Here is a 21646-nt window from a genome sequence, read left to right as displayed (position 1 = left end):
AAAAAAAAAAAAAATGTTACTTGCTGTCACAGGAGGAAAATTGAGCTAGATGTGTGGTAACATAGTAAAACAAAACAGAGAGTTCAAATACGTGTTCTGTGAGCTTCTGACAGAATCTGCTACTTTGCAAATACTACACAGGGAAAAAAATTGCTTTAAATGGTGCAGCTCGGTCTGCAGTGGAATGATTGCGATAGAGTCAGGCTGAGTCAGGCAGAAAGAGGCTTAGAGAGATGAGAGAAAGCACTGGATATTCTTGTCATGCTTTGCCCTTGAAAACTATGCCAAGACCTCTTTGTTTTTAATAAAGAGATCAATATTTCTTGATTGCTTTAGTGACTCAGGATTTGCCACTTTCCTTTTAAACACAGGCTGTCGCTACCGTTATGTTTGCTTTCTTGGTATCCTGCTTGCAAAAAGTCACGACATAAAGCTAAAGCACTTTCATTCGGACTCCATTGCACTCGTGCATTCTCTCTGTGTTTTATCCACTTTCTTCTGTTCAGGCCCTTGGTAAACGCCCGGGTGCTTAGATCCCGGGCTTCTGGTGTCCTTCTCTTGGCAGATGAATGCAACTTAAAACACGACAGCTGCCGGAGGAAAGGTCTGGCATTCCCCCTGCCCCAAGGTTAAATCTTGGCCGGGCCTGGGCAGCTAAGTGTCTCGGGAGTAGTCTGAATCAACTCCGGGGGGATGTGACTAAGAGCGGGGGAGTGAGTGTGTGACCAGCGCGTTCCTTTCAGCGGGGACTAGGCCCTCGGGGAGGCACACCGAGGCGACCGCCAGCGGGGGCCGAGCGCGCTCCGCCTGACCTGCGCGCACTGCCGCGGCAAACGCGCCTTCCGAGCCAGAGTCCTCCATGTCTCCCTGCCCAAGCGCTGCAGGTCGGCGGACGTCAGCCGACTCGCGCTCAGCCCGCGCCGATTCGCATCTTCGGAGTCAGCGACCAATGGGAGAGAAGGCAAATTCTAAGCGTCCGCTGCGATTGGCTGCGCACCTGGGGGCGGTGGCGGGGCGGCCCCGGGGGGGCGGGTCTCTGCGGGCTCGGGCAGTAACGTGTGAGGCGTCCGCAGCAGGGGAAGACTGGAGGGCTGCCCGTGGAGGCGGCGGTGCCCGTGCGACCTGGCGCCGCCGCGAAGGGCGCCGTTCGCGAGTCCAGGTTTCCCGCCGCGGCACCGCTAGAGCCTCACTGCGGCTGGCGGAGGCGAGAGGGCGAGGAGAGAGCCGGGCCGGGTCCCCGCCCTCCGCACCCCGAATGGATGTGCCCGGCCCGGTGTCCCGGCGGGTGGCGGCGGCGGCGGCCACGGTGCTCCTGCGCACGGCCCGCGTGCCCCGCGAGTGCTGGTTCCTGCCCACCGCGCTGCTGTGCGCCTACGGCTTCTTCGCCAGCCTCAGGCCTCGAGCCCTTCCTGACCCCCTACTGCTGGCCGACAAGAATCTGACCGAGAAGGAGGTAGGGGCGGCGGCGTGGCCGGGGGCCCGCGTGGCAGAGAGAGCGGGCGCTGGGGAGGCGGTTCGAGAGAGGAGGAGCGAGGGGAAAAGGCGCTGGAGCCTCCGGACGCTTTCTGGGCAAAGAGCTCTGCCTTTTCGCAGTCGGAAGCCGGCTCGGTGCTGGCGCTGCGCTACTCTGCAGTTTTTCGGGAGTCCGTCGGATTTATGGGGCACGTCTTCTGTGAAGGGGGGCTCGGAACTCGCGGCGGGAGCCCAAGCACGGGTGTGCTTCAGGCGGTGTGCAGATGCTGCCGCCCTGCACCGTGCTCGCGTTGGTCGGGCAGTTCCAGCTGCGCGGCGGGAGGGGGCGCAGCGGGGATGTGGAGAAAAAAGTGAAAACAGCAAGTTGTACTTGGGGCACCGGGAAGGTTTAGTAAATGTTTGTTGATTGAAAGTTGGGAACCAAGTGCTAAGTAACCGATGCTTTTTGAAAGACTCTTCCCTCCCCCTGCTGCTCCCTCTTTTTTCCCCATCCCTTACTTTGTTTGCCTTCCACAGGATGGATGTACTCAAATAAGGACAGAACAGAACAACAAACAAAAATCCATCATCTTAATTTGTTTTATTAATTAGGTGAGGCTTTATTCAAGGACGTGCTGTGCCCTCTCATCCCCTACCTCCTGGGATAAAAGCAGATACTGAGATGGTATCACGTAATTGGCACTTAATTACAGTTTTTCTTGCATGGTGAATTGTTGGTTCACAGATGTTAGTTTTGCTTCTCCACTACAGGCGTGAAGGCCGAGGTCTGGTGTTCCTTTCTAGAACACTACAAAGGCTCAAAGCTGAGTGGGCACATAATAGCTGTTTTTTCCTATGCCTACCTTTCCTCCCATCCCTTCCCTCCCATTTAAACTTTACTCTTCTTCCTGTGGTTAGTAATCACCTCTTTGAGGAGCAACTCACTATCCCTGCATAACAGGTCAGAGCAGGATCGAATTACTCACAGTCCAGTCTGCTGTTGCTTTGCTCCTCCATTTTCAAAGACACTTAGCACAGAATTGAAAGTCAGTGTTGAATCCAAATTGGGGGCTGCATTTGAATTTCTTACGTTGTCTTACTTGAGCAAATATTATTGGCCTTTACCCAACTTCAGATCTTTTATTTCTCAGTCTTAAGGACCACCCCACAAAGGACTGTCACAGTTACTCGTTGCCTATTTGAATTTTAACACTGGTTACATTTTAATACTGGGGACAGGATGATTTTACAAGAAGAAAATTACTGCAGTAAATATGAGAGAGTGATTCTGGAGACAGCTGCTGACTGAGGTGCAGTCACTGAAGCAGAAATGATACTTCTTGAGCTACTTTCAATGAAAGTTTCATGGGAACTGCCATGTGATCTGCACAGTGAGTGCACCTTGCCTGAGAGAGGGGTACGTGGGGAGAAACATGCTCCGAACGTTGATATTTGAAACCCGATCTGTTTTGTCATGTGCCCTGGGCAGAGGAATTCCATGTCATGTGTCATCATGTGCCCTGTTTAATCGGAGAGCTTTCTAGGGTGAGTGAAATACGTTCAGTGGCATTGGAGTAAAAACAAGGGTGCTAGACCCGGTAAATATTTGCTGATTATGTAACAAACACATAGCACAATTTCCGTTATTGCAAATTGGAGGAGGAGGAGGGCAGAGTTTGGAAAGAAATCTAGTGGTCTAGAAAGGAGGTCGTTTGTCTAGGAGGACCTTGGACCTTGGCTGATACTGGTGTTCCTGCACAGTATGGCTCTGTTCACCCTCTCTCCAGAACCCTGGGTTTTTAAAATGTGTAATAACTGAAATAAATAGAACAACTTGTTCTCCTTCCTGACCTAATGCTTGCTTTCACCAGTGGACAGTTAATAAAAAATATTACATGATTTTTAGGCAAAGTGAATGTCAGGTCATGGTCAGTGATGTTTGTGTTGAAGTTTGTATTTACTTGTAGGACTTTAGAAGGGCCAACGTAGATCATCTTAAATGGAGCTGTTGTTAACCAAGTCCAAAGGTGGAAGAAGGAAAAGAAGGACAGAATTTCCTCTATCTTTGTACTCTCAAAGGATTTTTTCCCTTAGATTTCAGGAAAAATGTTTCCCTGTTTCAGGTACCACTTTCTACGTTTTTAGGGTTTTTTTTTAAGATTTTATTTACTTATTTGAGAGAGGGAGAGCACAAGCGGTACGTGGATGGGGAGGGGCAGAGGGAGAGGGCAGACTCCCGCTGAGCAGCAAGCCCAGTGTGGGGCTCATCCCAGGACCCTGAGATCATGACCTGAGCCGAAGGCAGACGCTTAACCAACTGAACCACCCAGGTGCCCCCCCCCCCACTTTCTAAGTTTTAAGCAGGTTAAAAATGGACTATGTTCTGATAGATGAAGCCAAACTTTTAATAAAATAGAGCTCTATATCTCCAACAGTTTTTTATTCTTTCATCTTTTTTAGCATGTGATTTGACAGACATTTACTACCTCTTTGATTTAAAAAAAAAAAACCTGTCTGCCGATTCTGTCTGATGTTCTGAGTCCTACAGAATTTGGCTCTTGACCTCCTTCACAGCCTTATCTCCTGCTACGTCTTTCCTCTCCTTGCCGCCTTCCACGTGCCCTCATGCCATCCACATCAGTCTTGTCATAAATCCAGCATATCCACAGCCTCTCACCTACCAGTCTGTACTTAAAGTTGTGATCTCTGCTTGGAATAAGCTTCCCGTACTATCTGTGGATATCTTTCTGTTAGCCTCTAACTTTCTCCGCCCTCAAGGTCCACCTCAAAGAAGTAACCCCATATTTCCTATCTCCCTTATCAATAACATATGAATATATATTGCTCATTAGGTTCAGAACTCCTGAAGAATTGAGGCTTTATTTTATTGTATTTTTTATTTTATTTTTTTGTAATCCACACAGCTTAAAGTGTTGTGCAAATAAGGGCTTATTAAGTAGTTGTTTATTTGAAACTGGATTCTAACATAAAGTCTAAAGCTGAATTACAGCTTAAAATGAACATCTGTTTTCTCTTGACTTTGGTATCTCAGAAGAAAGCACAAACAAGCTCTGATCCAAAGAGTGGTGAAAGGCACCTTATGATAAAATCAATTCCCTTTGCTCACATGGCAGATTTTAGCTGGATAAGCAGGTATTATCCAGGGTATGGACAATAAGAGTCTGTAATTTGTACATTTTTGCATGTGGGAAGTTTCCCTTCAGGATTAAAAGTATCTATTGAAGAAATATTTTTTGTTGTAACAGTTTGTCCGTGGGGGCATTGAAAGAGAAAGGATCTTCTTCGGGAGACCCAATGGCTAAGCTCTGGAGAATGCATAGTCTTTCTCTCTTCGTGACTGCCCTATAAAAGCACCTTAATACAGGTTGAAAAAGCTGCTGTGGGCATTAGAAGAGCCCCAGAACATCGTAGATGATCAACAAAAGTTTCTGATTGGAGGAATGAGGCATTTTAGTGTGGTGGATTGAGACTATCAAGATTCTGACCCTCCCTCTGCCAGTGCTAGCTGTGGTAACTTACTTTGGGTAACTTACTTAACCTTTCTGTAAGGCCGGGTTTCCTCAGTTTGTGAAATAGAGGTAATAAAAACATTCACCTCTTAGGGTTGTTGTTTGGATTAAATGAAGTAAGGTAGGTAAAGGCAATTAGCATAGTTTGTGGCACATCAGTAGACATTTGCTATTAAAATGCTGATAACACTGTGATAGGGACATTGATCTTGCGTTGATCTCTCGCATAGGAGAAAAGTCAGGTTTTTTAAATTTAGAATGAGTTAAAGAGAACCCATCTCTTCCCCCACCCCAGCCGCTTTAATTTTATTCCTAGTTGGCATTGCAGGTCTGGCCATGTTACTTTTCCTCATCTTTGTTATCTTAATTGTGATTGTGTGTTTGAGTAGAATTAGACTCTTAAATATAAGCATGTTAAGTTGATAATTAGAAGGATGAGATTTATGTAATGAAAACCTTAGCAGTTAATCATCCGGGGACAGCCGTTACTGAAAGGTATAGAGCACACGTACGTGTACAGACAGTATTGCTGGAGTGAAGAAGTCAAAGTCCTGAAGGGTATGGCGGGAACAAGAGAACGCGGCGTATCGAAGGAAGTGATCGAGAGTATTTTTAAAGGGCACGACGGCTAATGGTTTGTGGTGTTGTGTTGGGAAAAACATGTTGGGGAAAATGTGATGGTGAAGAAACGGGTGGAGTCAGACGAGGCAGTCTCACACTTAAGAAAACTATAGGAGACTATGGGTAAAACCAGAGGCAAAAAAGGAGTGGGGAGTTGTTAATGGAACACCACTGTGAAAAGTCACAGCTTTTATCTCAAAGTTATCTGTCCCCTTTGGTGGTGCTGGCCCAGTGCGTTTCGTTCCGCAGTTGCTGAAAGTTACACACTTTGGAATAAGAATCATTTCTACAGGTCATGAGTATTCTTTTTTTTTTTTTTTTTTAAAGATTTTATTTATTTATTCGACAGAGATAGAGACAGCTAGCGAGAGAGGGAACACAAGCAGGGGGAGTGGGAGAGGAAGAAGCAGGCTCATAGCAGAGGACCCTGATGTGGGGCTCGATCCCATAACGCCGGGATCTCGCCCTGAGCCAAAGGTAGACGCTTTACCGCTGTACCACCCAGGCGCCTCCATGATTATTCTTTTTACACCCGTATTCAGGAGCAAGAAATTTCCTGATCGAGTGGAGATTTCTAAATGATTTATACAAAACAAATTAGGCTAAAAAATTCATGAAGGTGAGACTATTAGACAAATTACTTTTGATATCTGGCCGGTCAAAAACAGAAGTCAAGTTTGGAATATATTTCAGATTATGTTTTACTTTTGTAGTTGGGCTCTGCACCGGCAAAAGATTTTACAATAACTGTTTACTTTAATGTTCTTCTAAACCCTGAACACAGCCCATTTTACGTTTGGGTGAACATGAGAGTTAAAAAGCAAGTCGCCCCCGGCCTTAGATTGTCAGAGTCTGGGATTAGATTGGTTCATAGCAAAGCCTTTAGCCTGTTACCAAGACTGCCTTTCAGAAGGCACTTAAAAATCTGGACCACTGATCTAGACTTTGAAATGATCATTTAAAAAACCAACTTATGTACATCCCCAGGACCTTGCTAGACACGGGTAGGTGTAAAAGAGGGGAGGGTCTCCTATAGTGATTGATATTAGAGGAATGGGGTTGGCAGGTCAGTTGATTTACTTCATTCGTATTGTCCCAGAGGGTCTGTTTCAGCTTCAGTCCTCAAGTCTTGACCTCTAAATTGAGTGAGTGATCTGCGTGTATCCTCTCATTTAATCCTTGCAACAAGCAACCCTGTGCTGTAGGGGTTATGCCTCTTTTACTGGTAATGGAGACGAAGGCTAAAGGGAACTAAACAAAAAACTTGGTGATAATCACAGCAAATGATGGGGGTGAAATCCCAGTAGGGTCTGTGTGGCAGAAAGCTTATTTTAGAGATTACTTCTACTTTATTCCAATTTTAAAAATCCATTAACGAGAAAACAAAAACATCTATCCTTTTCATATTATAGACAAGCAGAAAGAAGGACATCAGAGTTGCCTATAATTCTGTCATCCACAGATAAGTATTCTGTCCAGACTAGGACAGAACTATCCTCTTTACCTCTTCCTCCAAGGCAGTAAAACTTAAAATCAGAGAAACCTAATCAAACGGTAGGGTCAAGGCTCCCTGTTCTGTGGCTAGAAGGAAGAATCGATGACGATTCCCAAACACTAACCTGTTTCCAAAGCAGTTATTGAGCAAGTACCCTCCACACAGCGAGCTGGCTGCTAGGCCGTGCGGGTCAGCGTCGGACGAGTCAGCCCTCAGGAGCCCACCCTCGAAGGCAGTGGTCCGCAGCTCTGGCTCAGACACGCATCTCCTGGGAGCTTGTTGGCTAGGCATCCGCATTTTTTAAAGCTCCTGGGAGACGAGCCACTGCGGTTAGAAGCAGTGCTGGGAGGGACCTGGGGGGACGGGCCCAGAGCAGTATCGGGGCAGCTCTGAGGGTTGCAGCACCAACACTGTCAGCTCTGGCCAAGTCTGCCAGGATGAGGACGGCTTCGAGCTAGGCCTTGATGAAGGGGGAGGATTTTAAGAAAAAAATGGGGTGAAAATGGGGAAGGATATTCCAAACAACGGTCAGAATTGTGGCTGCGATCTCTTTGGTTGATGAGGATGATTTATGAGAGGTATTGGTAGGTTGTTTTATAAGAATACATTGTTACGAATATTCCGGGTCCGTTGATATCACTAATGGGTTTTTCATTGTCTTTTTCCGTCAGGTCTTCAATGAAATTTATCCAGTATGGACTTACTCTTACCTGGTGCTGCTGTTTCCTGTGTTCCTTGCCACAGACTACCTCCGTTACAAGCCTGTCGTCCTGCTGCAGGGACTCAGCCTTATCGTTACGTGGTTCATGCTGCTCTACGCCCAGGGACTGCTGGCCATTCAGTTCTTGGAATTCTTCTATGGCATCGCCACAGCCACTGAAATTGCCTATTACTCTTATATCTACAGCGTGGTGGACCTGAACATGTACCAGAAAGTCACAAGTTACTGTCGGAGTGCCACCTTGGTGGGCTTTACTGTGGGCTCTGTCCTGGGGCAAATCCTCGTCTCCGTGGCAGGCTGGTCCCTGTTCAGTCTGAATGTCGTCTCTCTTACGTGTGTTTCTGTGGCTTTTGCTGTGGCCTGGTTTCTGCCTATGCCGCAGAAGAGCCTTTTCTTTCACCACGTCCCTTCCACCTGCCAGAGAATGAACGGCATCAAGGCACAAAATGGCGGCATTGGAACCCACACCTCAGCTTCTAACCACCTTCCTGGGTGGGAGGACATTGAGTCAAAAATCCCTCTAAATATGGAGGAGCCGGTAAGTTTAGCCTTAAACATCTCGTGGTTGCTAGAGCAGTGGCGACAAAGCAGACAGGAAACCCCCTCTTGCGAGACCTGGTACTCATCTGGATTCAGGTTTTTATCCTGAGTTGGTCCATTGGTTCAGTCATTTATTTATTTTAGGGATGACAAATATATTTTATCCTGGAGTGAATGGCCTGCAAAGCAGACTGTACAGCATTGTACTGCTTGTGTCAGAGATGTGTTGAGCCATGGTGGGAGCTGTGTCGTCTCCATCTTTATCCCCAGTACTCGGTGAAGCACTCAGAACAGTTTGCTAGATGAATAGATGAAATGACTCCAATAAGTGATGAATATCTACTTCCAGTTTCTGAATGGAAACCCAAAGTTTCCTCTTCTGTGCTGGAAGTCATATCTGTATTTTCAAGTGACCCTTTCCCAGACGGGGGTAGTAATGAATAATGCAGAGAAGATAATCACAAGAGGAAAATTCAAGATGATGATGGAATACATATTAAAATTGTGACTGTGAAATTGTCTCTTGGGTATGGCATCAGAATAATCCATCCCAGGGGCGCCTGGGTGGCACAGCGGTTAAGCGCCTGCCTTCGGCTCAGGGTGTGATCCCGGCGTTATGGGATCGAGCCCCACGTCAGGCTCCTCTGCTATGAGCCTGCTTCTTCCTCTCCCACTCCCCCTGCTTGTGTTCCCTCTCTCGCTGGCTGTCTCTGTCTCTGTCGAATAAATAAATAAAATCTTTAAAAAAAAAAAAAAAAAGAATAATCCATCCCTACGTTCTGGCTAGCCAGGAAGATTAATTGCTTCCCCCAATCATTCACCCTTCTTTATAAAAGCTTTTTATCTTCCCAACAGGTTATAAGCTGTGAGGGGCAAGGTTCGTTCCAGCCATACTGAATTAGTCTTAGCTTTCTCTTGGGACATGTTTGGAAATAACCTGTTAACATTCTCACTTTGTGGGTGGGCTCTGTCAGTCATAAAACCGAGCTCCATAAGCCTTGTAGACTGAATGAGAGTAGAGAACCCATGTGAGTGAAGTCTTTGGCTCCCCAACCTGGAATTAACTCAGATTGTTTCTATGTGGCATCTAATTACTGTCTGATGCCTACCCCCGCTCTTCACTTGAGGTCACTAGTTGAAATTTAGGTCGTCATCCCAAAGAGCTTGAGCCTCGGTGACACTGGTCATGAAACTCAATTTGATTACTAGGGCACCTGTGGGCAGCATCCGTCAAAATACCCGGGATTAAGTAGGAATGCGATGCTGATTCCTTCATAGTTTGGTAAGTGATGTTGGCAAGTCCACAAAGGGTTAATGGAGGAGGGAGAGGGTTATAATCATCTGATCTTATGTAGCAGAAAAAAAGAATAAGGACCCTTTAAAAATTCTGTTTCAAATGTGTTAAAATGGCTGTAGGTAAAATTAGTATGTACATATCCATAATACCTATATAAATATATCTTAAATATTAACATTGGCCATACTTCTAAAGATTTGTATAGACCAGTACGTTTTAAACCATTTTGAACATGAGTAAGAAATGCGTTTTACACAGGAACAAGTTCCACTCGTAGGTGTGTACATATTTTCTGTATAACTGAAGCCGAGGTTTTACAGCACAATACTTTATTGATGCATTCCGTTCAGTTCATTTTTTTGATAAAAATTTTGCAGTTTTATTTTACTTTTAATTTAAAATTAATGATTATGTAGTGTATTATTTGTTTCATTCATTTCATTTTTTACAATGCACATCACCGCCCACTGCATTGATTTTATTACCTATTAATGAGTTGTAACCTACCATTTAAAAACTTTGGCCTAGACCAGCTTGACATTTGTTGTTTATACATATGCAAAATGTCAGTACTTGACATGCTGAAGAATTACGAAATTTTAGAGTTGGAAGTGATTCTAATCACAGGCCGTAGGGACCATCAGAGTATCTTAAAGTTACAAGGGACTTTAGATGTGGTCAACCGTGTCATTTTCGAGATAAGGATTGGGAACAGGGATTAGCGACTTGTGCAGAATTGCACTGATAGACTCTGTAACATCATTAAAGAGCGTATATGAGATCCACTTTGATCTGTGCTTTGCTCCATAAAGGCTTTCACGGGGCGACAGCATGGTCAGAACCATCGTGTTGGTACATGGGGGTAAAAGGTAGAGTCAGTTCAGTTCCACCTTATCCTTGGCTCTGCTGCTGGTGTGGAGCAGGCGGTCAGGGCTGCTTGGCAGCTGTACTGGGCTGAAATAGTGCTGTGTCTCTTGACAAGCTTGCAGGAAAGTCAGCACAGGGAGACCGGGGATCACAGCGCCATTTTAAGTTGATAAAGCCCACAACTGAACTGTAAATCATAATTGTGGTAAATACAGTGAAGAAGAGTAGGTAGATGGGTGGGTGGTTTGATCTTGACTTTATGCAAAGGGAAGATGAAGTAGGAGTCAAAGTGACAGCCCTGTCCACAAGTAACCTTACAGTATTGGTGAGTTCTCAGAATGAGCCTGTGCTGTGGGGCAGTGTGTCAACATTCCAGCATAGCCAGTGATTCTCTTTCCTAAATAGGAAACAGGATTCATTCTGTGCTTGGCCCATAGTTGGACCTGATTTAAATCGCTGAGCTGTTAGAAATGGTGTAAATTAAGCCACTTCTTTAGCACAGGGCCTGACACATAATAAACAATACGTGTTAACGCAGCTATACTTTTGTTTGTAGACTGATATCCTTACCATGAATAGGTTTTTTTTGTGTATGTGTGTGTTGGAGCTCTACGAAACACTGACAGTAGCAGCAGTAATGTTTCCACGTTGTACTTAATAGTTTCCAGCAGCACACAGTAGTGGGTTTTGGAGAAGGTCAAACCAGGGTCTGGTACTTACCAGCAAGGTGATCTTGGGCAAGTTGCTTCATTCTTTGAAACTTAATTGCTTTCCTCATTCTTCTTTCGACCTCACAGGGTTATTTCAGGTGTTAAATGTAGAGGTCATGGAAGGCTCTCAAATGAGTATTCGTAGTAGGTAATCAATCTATATTCATTTCTGTTACCATCTTTGTCATTAGACACGAGTAATCAAGAACAGCTGTGTGCCTTCACTGTAAATCGTTATTGTGAGGCTGCAGATAATCTCTCACTTTGAGTTGGTTCCTCCTGGTCTTCTGAGTTTTATGAGAGGTGTCACTAGAATCTGGTACTAATTCCACCAGTAATTCTTTAACCGAAGCTACTCTTAAAAGTAGAATGTTAAACCAGACGATCAGTGAACTTTCCTGAGCTCTAGAATACTGAGTTTTATGAGCTGACTGATCTGAAGATGTATTTTTCTTCAGATTGCCAGGCAGGACACAAACACCTTTTCCTTTCCTGTCCAGTCCCCCGTAGAGTTAGGAATTATATAGAAGTGGTTTAATTGCAGTCACCTTCCCTTGACTCAAATTTTCATACTTAAGGCATGAAACCCTACTTACCTTACCCATTGTATGTAGAAGAAAATCCAAAACTCGCATTGTGGCCTGTGAGACCCCATCCAGCCTGGCCTTACCTCCCGGCTGTGCTCCGCACGGCGCTGGCCAAACCACGGCAGGCGTAGTCCCACTTTGGAACTTCAGCCCGGAGGTTCTCAGTCAGGACTGCCCTTGATTCCGATTTTCGTGGCTGGTTCCTTTATGTCACTCAGGTATCAACTCAGGCATGAGCTTTTCAGAAAGCCTGTCAACACTCTTATTGTCCGTCCCCTTCTCTACCACAGTCCCTTGCCAGCCCGTGACCCTGGTTCTTTTCTTCCTGCTGTCATTCCTACTGTAAGCTCTCGTGTGTGTTTATCGTCTGTCTCCCTTACCAAAATGTCAGTTTAATGAGGGCAGGGACTTTAATGCTGTATCCCCAGAATCTAGAACATCGCCAGACGTGCCGTGTGGGCACTCATATTTGTTGATTGTATCAATGAGTCATGATGGAGTACAAAGGAAACCAGCATTTATCGAGCACTTGCTACTCACTGAGAATAACACCCGTTTAGTTCTTCCAAAAGCCTGATGAAATAAACACTCATTTCCATTTTATAGTTAAAAGGCTTAGATTTAGAATTTTTTTCCATCTGCCTGTAGGCAAGTGTGCTTCTGCTGTTCTTTTTTTTTTTTATCATCATTATCGCCCCAGCTCCCATTTATTTTGACCTGGGTACTGGACACTGTGCTAAGAATCTTAGATTCATTAGCTCGTTTAAGCCTTATGAGAACTCTGTGTGTAGGTATCCCTGCCCCTTGTACAGCTGAGGGAACGGAAGCTTCCATCAGATAACTTACCAAAGGCACATAGAAAATAGCACGGTCAAAATTCAAACCCAGATCTAGTTGACTTCAAAAACCACTGTATTAGAGACTTCTATTCCTTGGTGAAGAGAAATAATTTCTCGAGGGTTTGTTTTGTTTTTTTGTTTTTAGCACCACGTCAGAACCCTTTCTTGAAGTGAAATCCGAAACTAGATGCCCATTGTGATAAATGAGTAGGAGTTGAGTTTGGGGGGGGGTGTGAGTAGGCGTAACTATGGAACATTGCTTGGTTCTCATTCCACTGAGATTATCCTCGCATTTGAGGGAGAAAATGGCCTTTATTTACTTAATTTCAACAGTCACTATAAATACAGTATATAGCTAATATAAATACAGTATATAGCTAATATAAATATATCATCTTAACAGGAAAAAATCGGATTTTATAAACAACATTCATACTTCCTTTTTTAATAAACAGTAAAAGAAAACTACATAAAAAGAAGTCAGAATCATCTGATCTGCTACCACCACAATAGTAAATTTCCACTATTAGTTTAGTGACCTTCCTAAACATCTTTTCATGTATTACATAGTATGTATTCACAGGTGTACGTTTTATAGCACATGAAATTACAGTGTTCATGGAGTTTTGTAACTGCATGGATTTTTTTGCCCCGTGGTATGTGATACTTATCTTCCTATGTCTTTTCATGTCAAAAGAGCTTTTAGAATCTAAAGAAATGAAATCGTAAAGGTGACAGTGGTGGGAGGTTTGTGTTGGGACAGTAGTCCCCCTTTCCCTCCAGGCCGGCCCCGAGCACAAAGCCAGAATTGTATAGAGACTTACGTGAAGGGACATAGTCTGCCTTTAGACCCTCCTTTTCTCCTTGTGGTCACAAACCATTCCCTCTGGGTATCTCCAGTCAGACCCCGGCCTGTGGATGTGTCTGAGTTGGGATGGAGGGGAGAGAGTGTGTAGCCATACGTGGTTGCACCCTTCCCTGTTACAGCTTCATGCCCTTGAACTTCGGATAAGTGTCCTCTCCCCTGAAACAGTAGCCAAAGACAGGTCAACTCTTAATAGGTTGTTAATACCCTGCTTTCCGGTTTAGGAATGAGGGCTCAGTGAGATACCAGGCCAAAACAAGAATGATTGTTTTGGGAGCAGAGTAAGTGCACAACAGGCTGGAGCCGGAGAGAGAGTGTTCTAGAAGCTTTTTATGTTTGGTGAGAACTTCACTGTTGCTAAATTGTAAACCTACCTCAACAGCACCTATGCTTCCTTGATCCATATTTTTTTTTCTGAAACCAAATGTACATTATTCGTTCCTATCGGTTACGGCTCACTCCGTGTGTTTTTACTGTGTTTCGGATAATGGAATATCAACAGCTGAGGAGACAACGATAGTCTCCTTTTCATCATGAAAATGTTGTTCGTAGCAAGAGTTAGTATTGGGATTGTGTCCTTCAAAAGCATTTAATAAAAGAAGCAAAGTTACGCTCGGAAATTTCCATCCTAGCCGTTGTTTTGGCTACAGACTAGTCTCCCTCTGTGCACAACAGGGCAGAGAAATGAGTGGTATTGCAAACCTGGCCTTGCAAACAGCCAACTGTACCTACTCAAAGGTTCTGGAGCTTCTGAGTGCCCTGCAAGCCGTGCTGTTTGAGATAGACTTTGGGAGACAATAAGATTTGAATAGAAAAATAATGAAGAACATTCTAGGCAAAGGAAATAAGAATAAAAGCATAGCAGAAGGTGCTGTTGGAGGCCAGTATAGGGTTATTAACTGGCCTAATCTCAATGCTGCCGTGCCTCAGGGAATAGGGAGGCCTGAAGAAAGGGAAATAGAGGGAGAATGGCCAGTCACTGGGGCAGTCAGAACACACACCAGGCTCCTCCACTATGAGCCTGCTTCTTCCTCTCCCACTCCCCCTGCTTATGTTCCCTCTCTCGCTGGCTGTCTCTATCTCTGTCAAATAAATAAATAAAATCTTTAAAAAAAAAAAAAAAAAAAAGAACACACACAACATTTACTGATTAAGTTGGCCGTCTTAAATGGGTACGGCTCATGGCACCCCAAAACAATGACAGTAGTAACATCAAAGACTACTGATCACAGATCACCATAAAAAATATATACTGAAAAAGTTTGAAATATTGTGAGAATTACCAAACTGCGACACAAAGACACGAAGGGACAACTGCCGCGGGAAACCTGGCTCTGATAGACTTGCTCGAAACGGTGGTGCACACACACTTGCAAAGTGCAGTAAGGGGAGCACAGTACAATGAGCCACGCCCCTGGACCGCGTGTTTGCATGAAAACAAGCCGTTGGTTTTCACAAGGAAGAAGAAGAATGTCTGTCAAATAGAAAATGAAGTCTGTAACCGTTGTTTCCTGTGGGTGCCTTCCTGGTATTTGAGCTTTCTTCCCCTTCTCCTGTGTAGGAACCCGAGCCAGACCGCCTCCTTGTGCTGAAGGTCCTGTGGAATGACTTCTTGATGTGCTACTCCTCTCGCCCTCTGCTCTGCTGGTCTGTGTGGTGGGCCCTCTCCACCTGTGGCTACTTCCAGGTGGTGAACTACACACAGGGCCTGTGGGAGAAGGTCATGCCCTCTCGCACTGCTGCTATCTACAACGGCGGCGTGGAGGCCGTGTCCACCCTCCTGGGTGAGCGGGGCGGGGCGGGCGAGTCCTCCGGTGGTTAGCTCACCCCCAATCCGATTGCTGCTCCCCTCCTAAGTTTGAAGTGACCCCAAGGAATGATTTCTTTTGAGTTCCGATTTTGTAATTTAGGAAGAAATTTAGCAGTGCTCAAAGTCGTGGATGACCATGGTTAACAAACTTGAATTCTTTATATCCTTCAGGGAAACCTAATGTAATGATTTTCAAAATTGTCTTCTTATCCAGGTTTCCATTATCTGTATTTATTGGGTGCTTTCGTCGCTTGATGTGAAACTTTGAATGGCAATACACAGTAGTTTATAGCAATAACTAATGTTGAGTGTTAATATGCAATAAATGCTATTCTAAGGACTTATGTGTGTTAATTCAGTCCTCACAAAATGCCTGAGACAGGTGCAGTTAGTATCTCTATTTTACAGTTAAGGAAACACAGACAGGTGGATAACCTGCCCAACATCAGATAGCTGGTAAGTAGTAAAGGCAGGATTTGAACTCAGAGCCTGTGTCCTTGACCATTGTATTCTATCACCCTTTCTAATTTGTTGACCTACCTGTTAAGGTTTTTAGACGACATCCCATGATTTCTGTAAACACTTGTAACTGTGCCTGGCACTTAGAAAGCACTCCGCACATTCTGTCATTATCAGCCTCATCATGTTGCCAAAGAGCAGAGATGCCCTTTTGCTGTGTTCTAACTGGCTCCTCAGTTAGGAGATGATTGCTCCCGCGACGCTGAGCTGGAAGCACTGGCTCTTTCTGACTCCTGCCTCGGCGCCAGCCTCGGTCGCTTTTCCCCAGCAGCATGCCCGGGTCTGTGTCCTCTTTTTGCATTCATTGCCAGCTGCTCTCATTCAGTCTCTCGTCTCTCAGTGGCTCCATGTTCTTTATTCCCTAAGTCCAGAATTCTCTGCCCGACTTTCAAGGCCCTCCCTAATCTGAGCTACCCTATGGTAGTATAGTGTAGTGTAATGTAATGTGCCCTATGGGTAGTGTAACGTAAGTGGCAAGGTTTTAAAATTTAATGATCTACGCTGAATTTGTAATTCATTAGAAGAGCATCTGTTTAGCAGAATAACTACATCGGTTTTCTCTGTTTCGTTTTGTAGGTGCTGTTGCCGTGTTTGCCGTGGGTTACATAAAAATATCCTGGTCGACGTGGGGGGAGATGACGCTTTGTCTGTTTTCCCTGCTCATTGCTGCCTCCGTGTATATCATGGACACCGTGAGCAACATCTGGGTGTGCTACACGTCCTACGTCGTCTTCAGAATCATCTACATGTTACTCATCACCATTGCAACGTATGTATTTTGAGTCAAAGAAGCATTCGGAAAAGTTGTGGCAGGATACACTTTTTTGGTTTCTTTACGAACACATGAAAATTTCTAGTTAAAAGAGGCAACCAGGAGGAAGCATTGCATTGTATGTTTTTCTCCTGAGGAAGCACTTAGGTGAGGTTCATTTATTTCCTTGTTCGTAGATTCCTGCTCTGTTCAGATGTTTGCGTGAAGTTTACACCGCTTAGCAACAACATGGCTTTTCACCTGGTTGGGAAGGGAGATGACAGTAGAAAGAAGGGGCTGCTCTCCACAATTGAAGTAAAAATCATAACTAGCTCGGAAGTGATTCTTACCGATTCATTCTTCTTTTGCGGATTGGTTTTTTAAGTTTTCAGATTGCTGCTAACCTCAGCATGGAGCGCTACGCCCTGGTGTTTGGTGTGAACACCTTCATTGCTCTGGCCCTGCAGACACTGCTCACTCTCGTCGTGGTGGATTCCAGTGGCCTTGGCTTAGAAATTACCACTCAGGTAAGATTTCTCTCTCGACACTCAAGATGTTATCACTCGAGCAGGGTGACAAAGTGGAGCTTAAATCCGAACGGTGTAGACAGATATAAAATAAAAAGTAGAGGTGTTCCCTCCTTCCTTTAGTCAACCCCCATCCTTAGTTCTTTTCTCCCTGGAGGATGTTGGGACCGTCATCTTTTTGATGAGGACCTAGAACGTTTCTGAGTGTAACTAAACAGCCTGGTAGAGCTAAGAAGGAATGTTGGTTCCTTCTAGGCCGAGCTTTGCTGCTGCTGCTTCCAGTATTTCCCTCCATTTTTAATCCCGTGCGTGGAACATGGTATCCTGTGTTTGAGATGCCCTGCTTCATCGCACAGTTCCGTACGTCCCCTCCCTTCTTCAGCCAAGATACCACTCACCCAAATACCAGGGTAATGACTTGCCGTTGATGAATAGCGTGGAGATTCTTAACAAGTGACCCATCGAGGAAACAGCTGCACACACACCCAGAGACAGTATGGACACTTGGATTCGTTCAGGAAGTGTGTAGTTGTATACACCTTTGTGCGTTGTGAGTTCGTAGGTGGGGCTTGCTCTGTACTCTGGCAAAAGAAGCGATTGAATCAAAAAGTGCCTTTACCCCGCCCCATCCCAGCCCAGATGACTCCCTCCGTACTTAGATAATAGTTTTCTTACTACACAAAGGCCCAGCATGTTAGTGGTAATTAACTTTGTTTTTGCCAAACAGATCTAACAGAGATGATGATAATAGTAGGTGACGTGTACTTTCTACGTGCCAGGTACTCCGTATAGAGTTTTGCAGGGTGGTTGTCAGGATTGGACATTGAGAGAATGAGTCCGAGAGATGTTACGTAATGTTAAGTTGTCATTTAAGGTTGCATGGTCAGTAATAATGTAGCAAAGCTGGGATTTAAACCAGCTTCTGACTCTAAAGCCTAATCATCCCTCACTGGATCCTGCTGCCTCAGAAAGGAGGCCGGGGCGAGCAGAGGAGTGGGAGCTTAATACTTTGTGTGTTTCCCAATTACTACCAGCAGTGAAAACCTTGAGGACACCTCTCAAGGTTTAGGTGCTTAGATTTGGAATGGAGGGTGGGAGAGAAACTAAGTGCTTGTCATCTTGCTATAGAAATTCTCAGATTGTGTAGGCTGTGCTGAAACTCTTTAACTGCCATTATTGATAACAGGTTTCCTATAGGAAAATGTACCCAAATTTTAAAGAACCTGGCTCGAAGACTTAGAGTGGTACCCGTACTGCACTCATGAGCCAGCTGATAGTTATTTCATAAGTTCTTTTAAGAAGATGATGATGATGATGTGGATAAACTATATAGTCACATTAAAATACTAGCCTAGAGAAGGTCGTATGAAAAGTAAAAAGTAATCCGTAATGGAATATAGTTGACTTTCTACTGCCCTCTGCTGGGGAAGAACAGAAGTTCTTTCTCTGCAGAATTGGGCCTGCTGGTCATGCTCAACCTACCAGCTGGGGGGGTAGAGACTATGATTCCGTTTTAACAACAGCAGCAACAAAAATAAAAGCAGTGGTATTAACAGCCTTAGCGTTGTGTGCTAATAAATACTTACGTACATGGTCTCATCCCGTCCCAGCAACCCTGTAGACTAGGGACTAGTGTGAATTCTATTTTGTGAGTGAAGTCAAGGCTCAGAGATGAGGTGTTTCAGCCAGGGTCACACAGCTAAGAAGGCGTGGAGTCAGGAGCAGCACGGATGCCGTCAGGCTGTAGTCCCACCGTGCTGTGCTACCCCATTTTATTGTCCACGCCTGGCAGGTTGTGTAAGCACACGGTGTTTCGTAAAGGCTTACTGAGAAACAACGTATGCAATTATTGGGGATATCCTAGGATATGTTCACATATATAAAAGAAAACATCTCCTCTTCCAATTGATAACTGTCCGTTACTTCCTTCCCATCCCCGTTAGTTCCTGATCTACGCTGGTTATTTTGCACTCATCGCTGTGGTTTTCCTGGCTAATGGTACAGTTAGTATTATGAAGAAATACAGAAAGCAAGAAGATGCAGAAGCGAGTTCTCAAGGAACCACGTCATAACACGCTGCTGCGGAGCTGCTTCTTAGAGCACAAACTCTCCATAGCACCTGTGCCTCGATGTAGTTAACAGTTTAATATGTAGACGTATATTTACGAATGTGCTTTTTAAGGCTTCGAAGCAGCCAACTGACTGTACCATGTGTTCCTAGAGTAACAGTACTGTTTAGATGAGCCAGAGGTGAAGTTTATCTCGTGGATTATTTATGAAAGCTAATTTAAGGATTACTTTCTTTTGATTCAAAAGTGAACTTAATTTTGAAAACCAAGTAATCAGAGCACTCGAGCACCCCATGGCGTTTATACTTGATAGCAGGTGAGTTCGGTGTTGCGTAGGTCAAGTTACTTCTCTGTCTGATCAGCCAGAGGCTTGGCCCGGTGGGACCAGGCTTCCCGGGGGCCGCGGGATATTACAGGTCAGAAGAGAAATAGGTTCCCACAGCACCTGCCTCTGTTCAGCTGAATTCTTATTTCTGTGTTACTCACGTGCACTTGTGTTTCTACAGATGAAAGTTGTTCTCATCACTGGCAATATTTGCTCTGGTTTGGTGTTTTGTCGTATTAGGAATGTGTGTCATTTCTAATTTTATTTTTTAAAAATTCATTGTATGAATGTTCTGTTTCCATCGTGACAATTTTGTGTTTGTGTACATTGTCTTTAGAAATACACTTTGGCATTATTCGTATGCTTCCCAGAGAAGCTCATTTAGTTAGAAAATAAGGCAAGTTTTGAGGCCTGCTAATAATCTAAATGAAGAGACCTGATCAGAAGACTTAAGGTATGATTGCCTGTCTTTTGGTCTTCAGTAGGAAGGACTTTTAATACTATGATGAAGAGTTAATATATGGGCTAAAGATACAACTAGCCCATTTTGTATTCGCATTCCCTTTTATTTCCAAAATAAAATGAAAAGTCTTCTTTTTTAATATCGTCATCCCTGTTTATAGCATTTATATTATTTATCCTTCTTATCCAAGATACAGGTGTCATTAGGAGTTAGATTTGTTCGATTATTATAAGGCCTTTTCACAAACTGAGCCTCTTTTTAATGATTTCAGTGCGACAGGAACTAGGATGGACTTGATTCCTGCATTTTGTACATCAAATCTGCCTTTGTTTCTAAGGGTGGATCGTCTTGGAATATCTGCTTAAAATAATAATTGCTAGCGATTTCATTTCCAAGGAAAAATGTTATTATGTGCATATCGAATTCTGTAATTAGTCAACCGAGTGGCTGCTAGTGTATGTGAGACATGAAAACCATTTTAAAGCCAACTTTGTTGCCTTATCTTGAAAAAAAATCTAGGTTAACTTATTTAGAAAAACACAGGTAAGCAGTGTGAATAATAGTATCAAGATTCCAAAGTTGACGTGTTCATTTAGTATAAGCGGGAACTCTAGAAGTAAATGAATGAAGGTAAGTAGAGGCCATTTTCCATTCACTTTCCTTTCTCATCAAGGGCAAGAGCAGAAGGGAAGCAAGGGAAGGGGAAGTGAGGTCATAAAAGGACAGCCTCTAATTTATATTGCATCTTTTGATTTGCTATGTAGGGAATTGTTTATTCAGAAACAGGTAGAAAAGTGGTGTTCGAGGGATTTTATTTAATTTTTTTAAATGAAATGCACTGTGGTACAATCAAATTATCCATGTTACCAAAGCAATATTTCCCTGGAATTTAATTCACAGTGTGTGGTACACAACTGGAGCCTTTACTTATTTAAGACAATAATAAGTTCATATCCTGGTGTGTGACCATATTTATAGAATGCTGAGCCCAACTTGCAAGTTGTACCGGATGCAATTTTGCAAAGAAGTGAAAATAATTTGTTGTACTTTTTATTCAATTCTGTGTGGATTATAAAATTATTTTTATTAAATAAATATTTTACATTATATTTTTCCTTTTAATCGCAATTATTTTAAATTTGTTTTTTAATTCAGTAGGAGCTTTCGGTTATATATTTAAACCTTTTAATAATTTCTTCTGGGACAAATTTCATATCAAGTCTTCTCTCACCTGACCTTCCTTCCAAGGTTAAACAACCTTGTCATCCTGTGACTTCTTCCCATTGCTTTGTGATCCCTACCTTTGACTCTTCCCCTTTATTTCTGTCATTTTCCCTGTTATTTTTAGCACCAAACTGCACTGTTTTATTTTTCTTGGTCTTCATCTTGGGACCTCTTGTCTCTTTTTAAAGCATTCTTCCATTTAGAAGCCAAAAAGACCCACATTCCCTTCAGTGTTAACTGAATTTTACAAATAAAGGAAACTCAGTCAAATCAAGGGCTCAAGGTACCATCTTGTTTTGAAACTTCATAGCCACTTTGTTCTAGCTCAAAATATTCTGATATCTAAGGAAGCATCTTCTTGCCATCAGCTGAGAATGACTTGTTCATTACGTCCCAGATACCAAATCACTTGTTTCTCACGGTATGCAAAGGAA

General features: G+C 43.8%; 1 protein-coding gene across 1 annotated transcript in view; it reads left to right on the top strand.

Annotated features, from left to right (window-relative positions):
- The window catches only part of SLC19A2 (solute carrier family 19 member 2), a 22101-nt gene extending 1018 nt beyond the window's left edge, over positions 1–21083 (top strand). The window contains exons 2-6 of the mRNA XM_040636189.1: positions 7770–8357; positions 15086–15308; positions 16430–16622; positions 16990–17131; positions 19075–21083. Of these exons, the coding sequence (XP_040492123.1) occupies positions 7770–8357; positions 15086–15308; positions 16430–16622; positions 16990–17131; positions 19075–19203 (1275 nt within the window). The 3' untranslated portion in view covers positions 19204–21083. The remainder of the gene's footprint in view (positions 1–7769; positions 8358–15085; positions 15309–16429; positions 16623–16989; positions 17132–19074) is intronic.
- Positions 21084–21646: the final 563 nt, after the last annotated feature.

Source organism: Ursus maritimus, unplaced genomic scaffold, assembly GCF_017311325.1.
Source record: "Ursus maritimus isolate PB19 unplaced genomic scaffold, ASM1731132v1 scaffold_2, whole genome shotgun sequence".
Lineage (NCBI taxonomy): Eukaryota > Metazoa > Chordata > Mammalia > Carnivora > Ursidae > Ursus > Ursus maritimus.
This window is presented reverse-complemented; position numbering and strand designations above follow the sequence as displayed.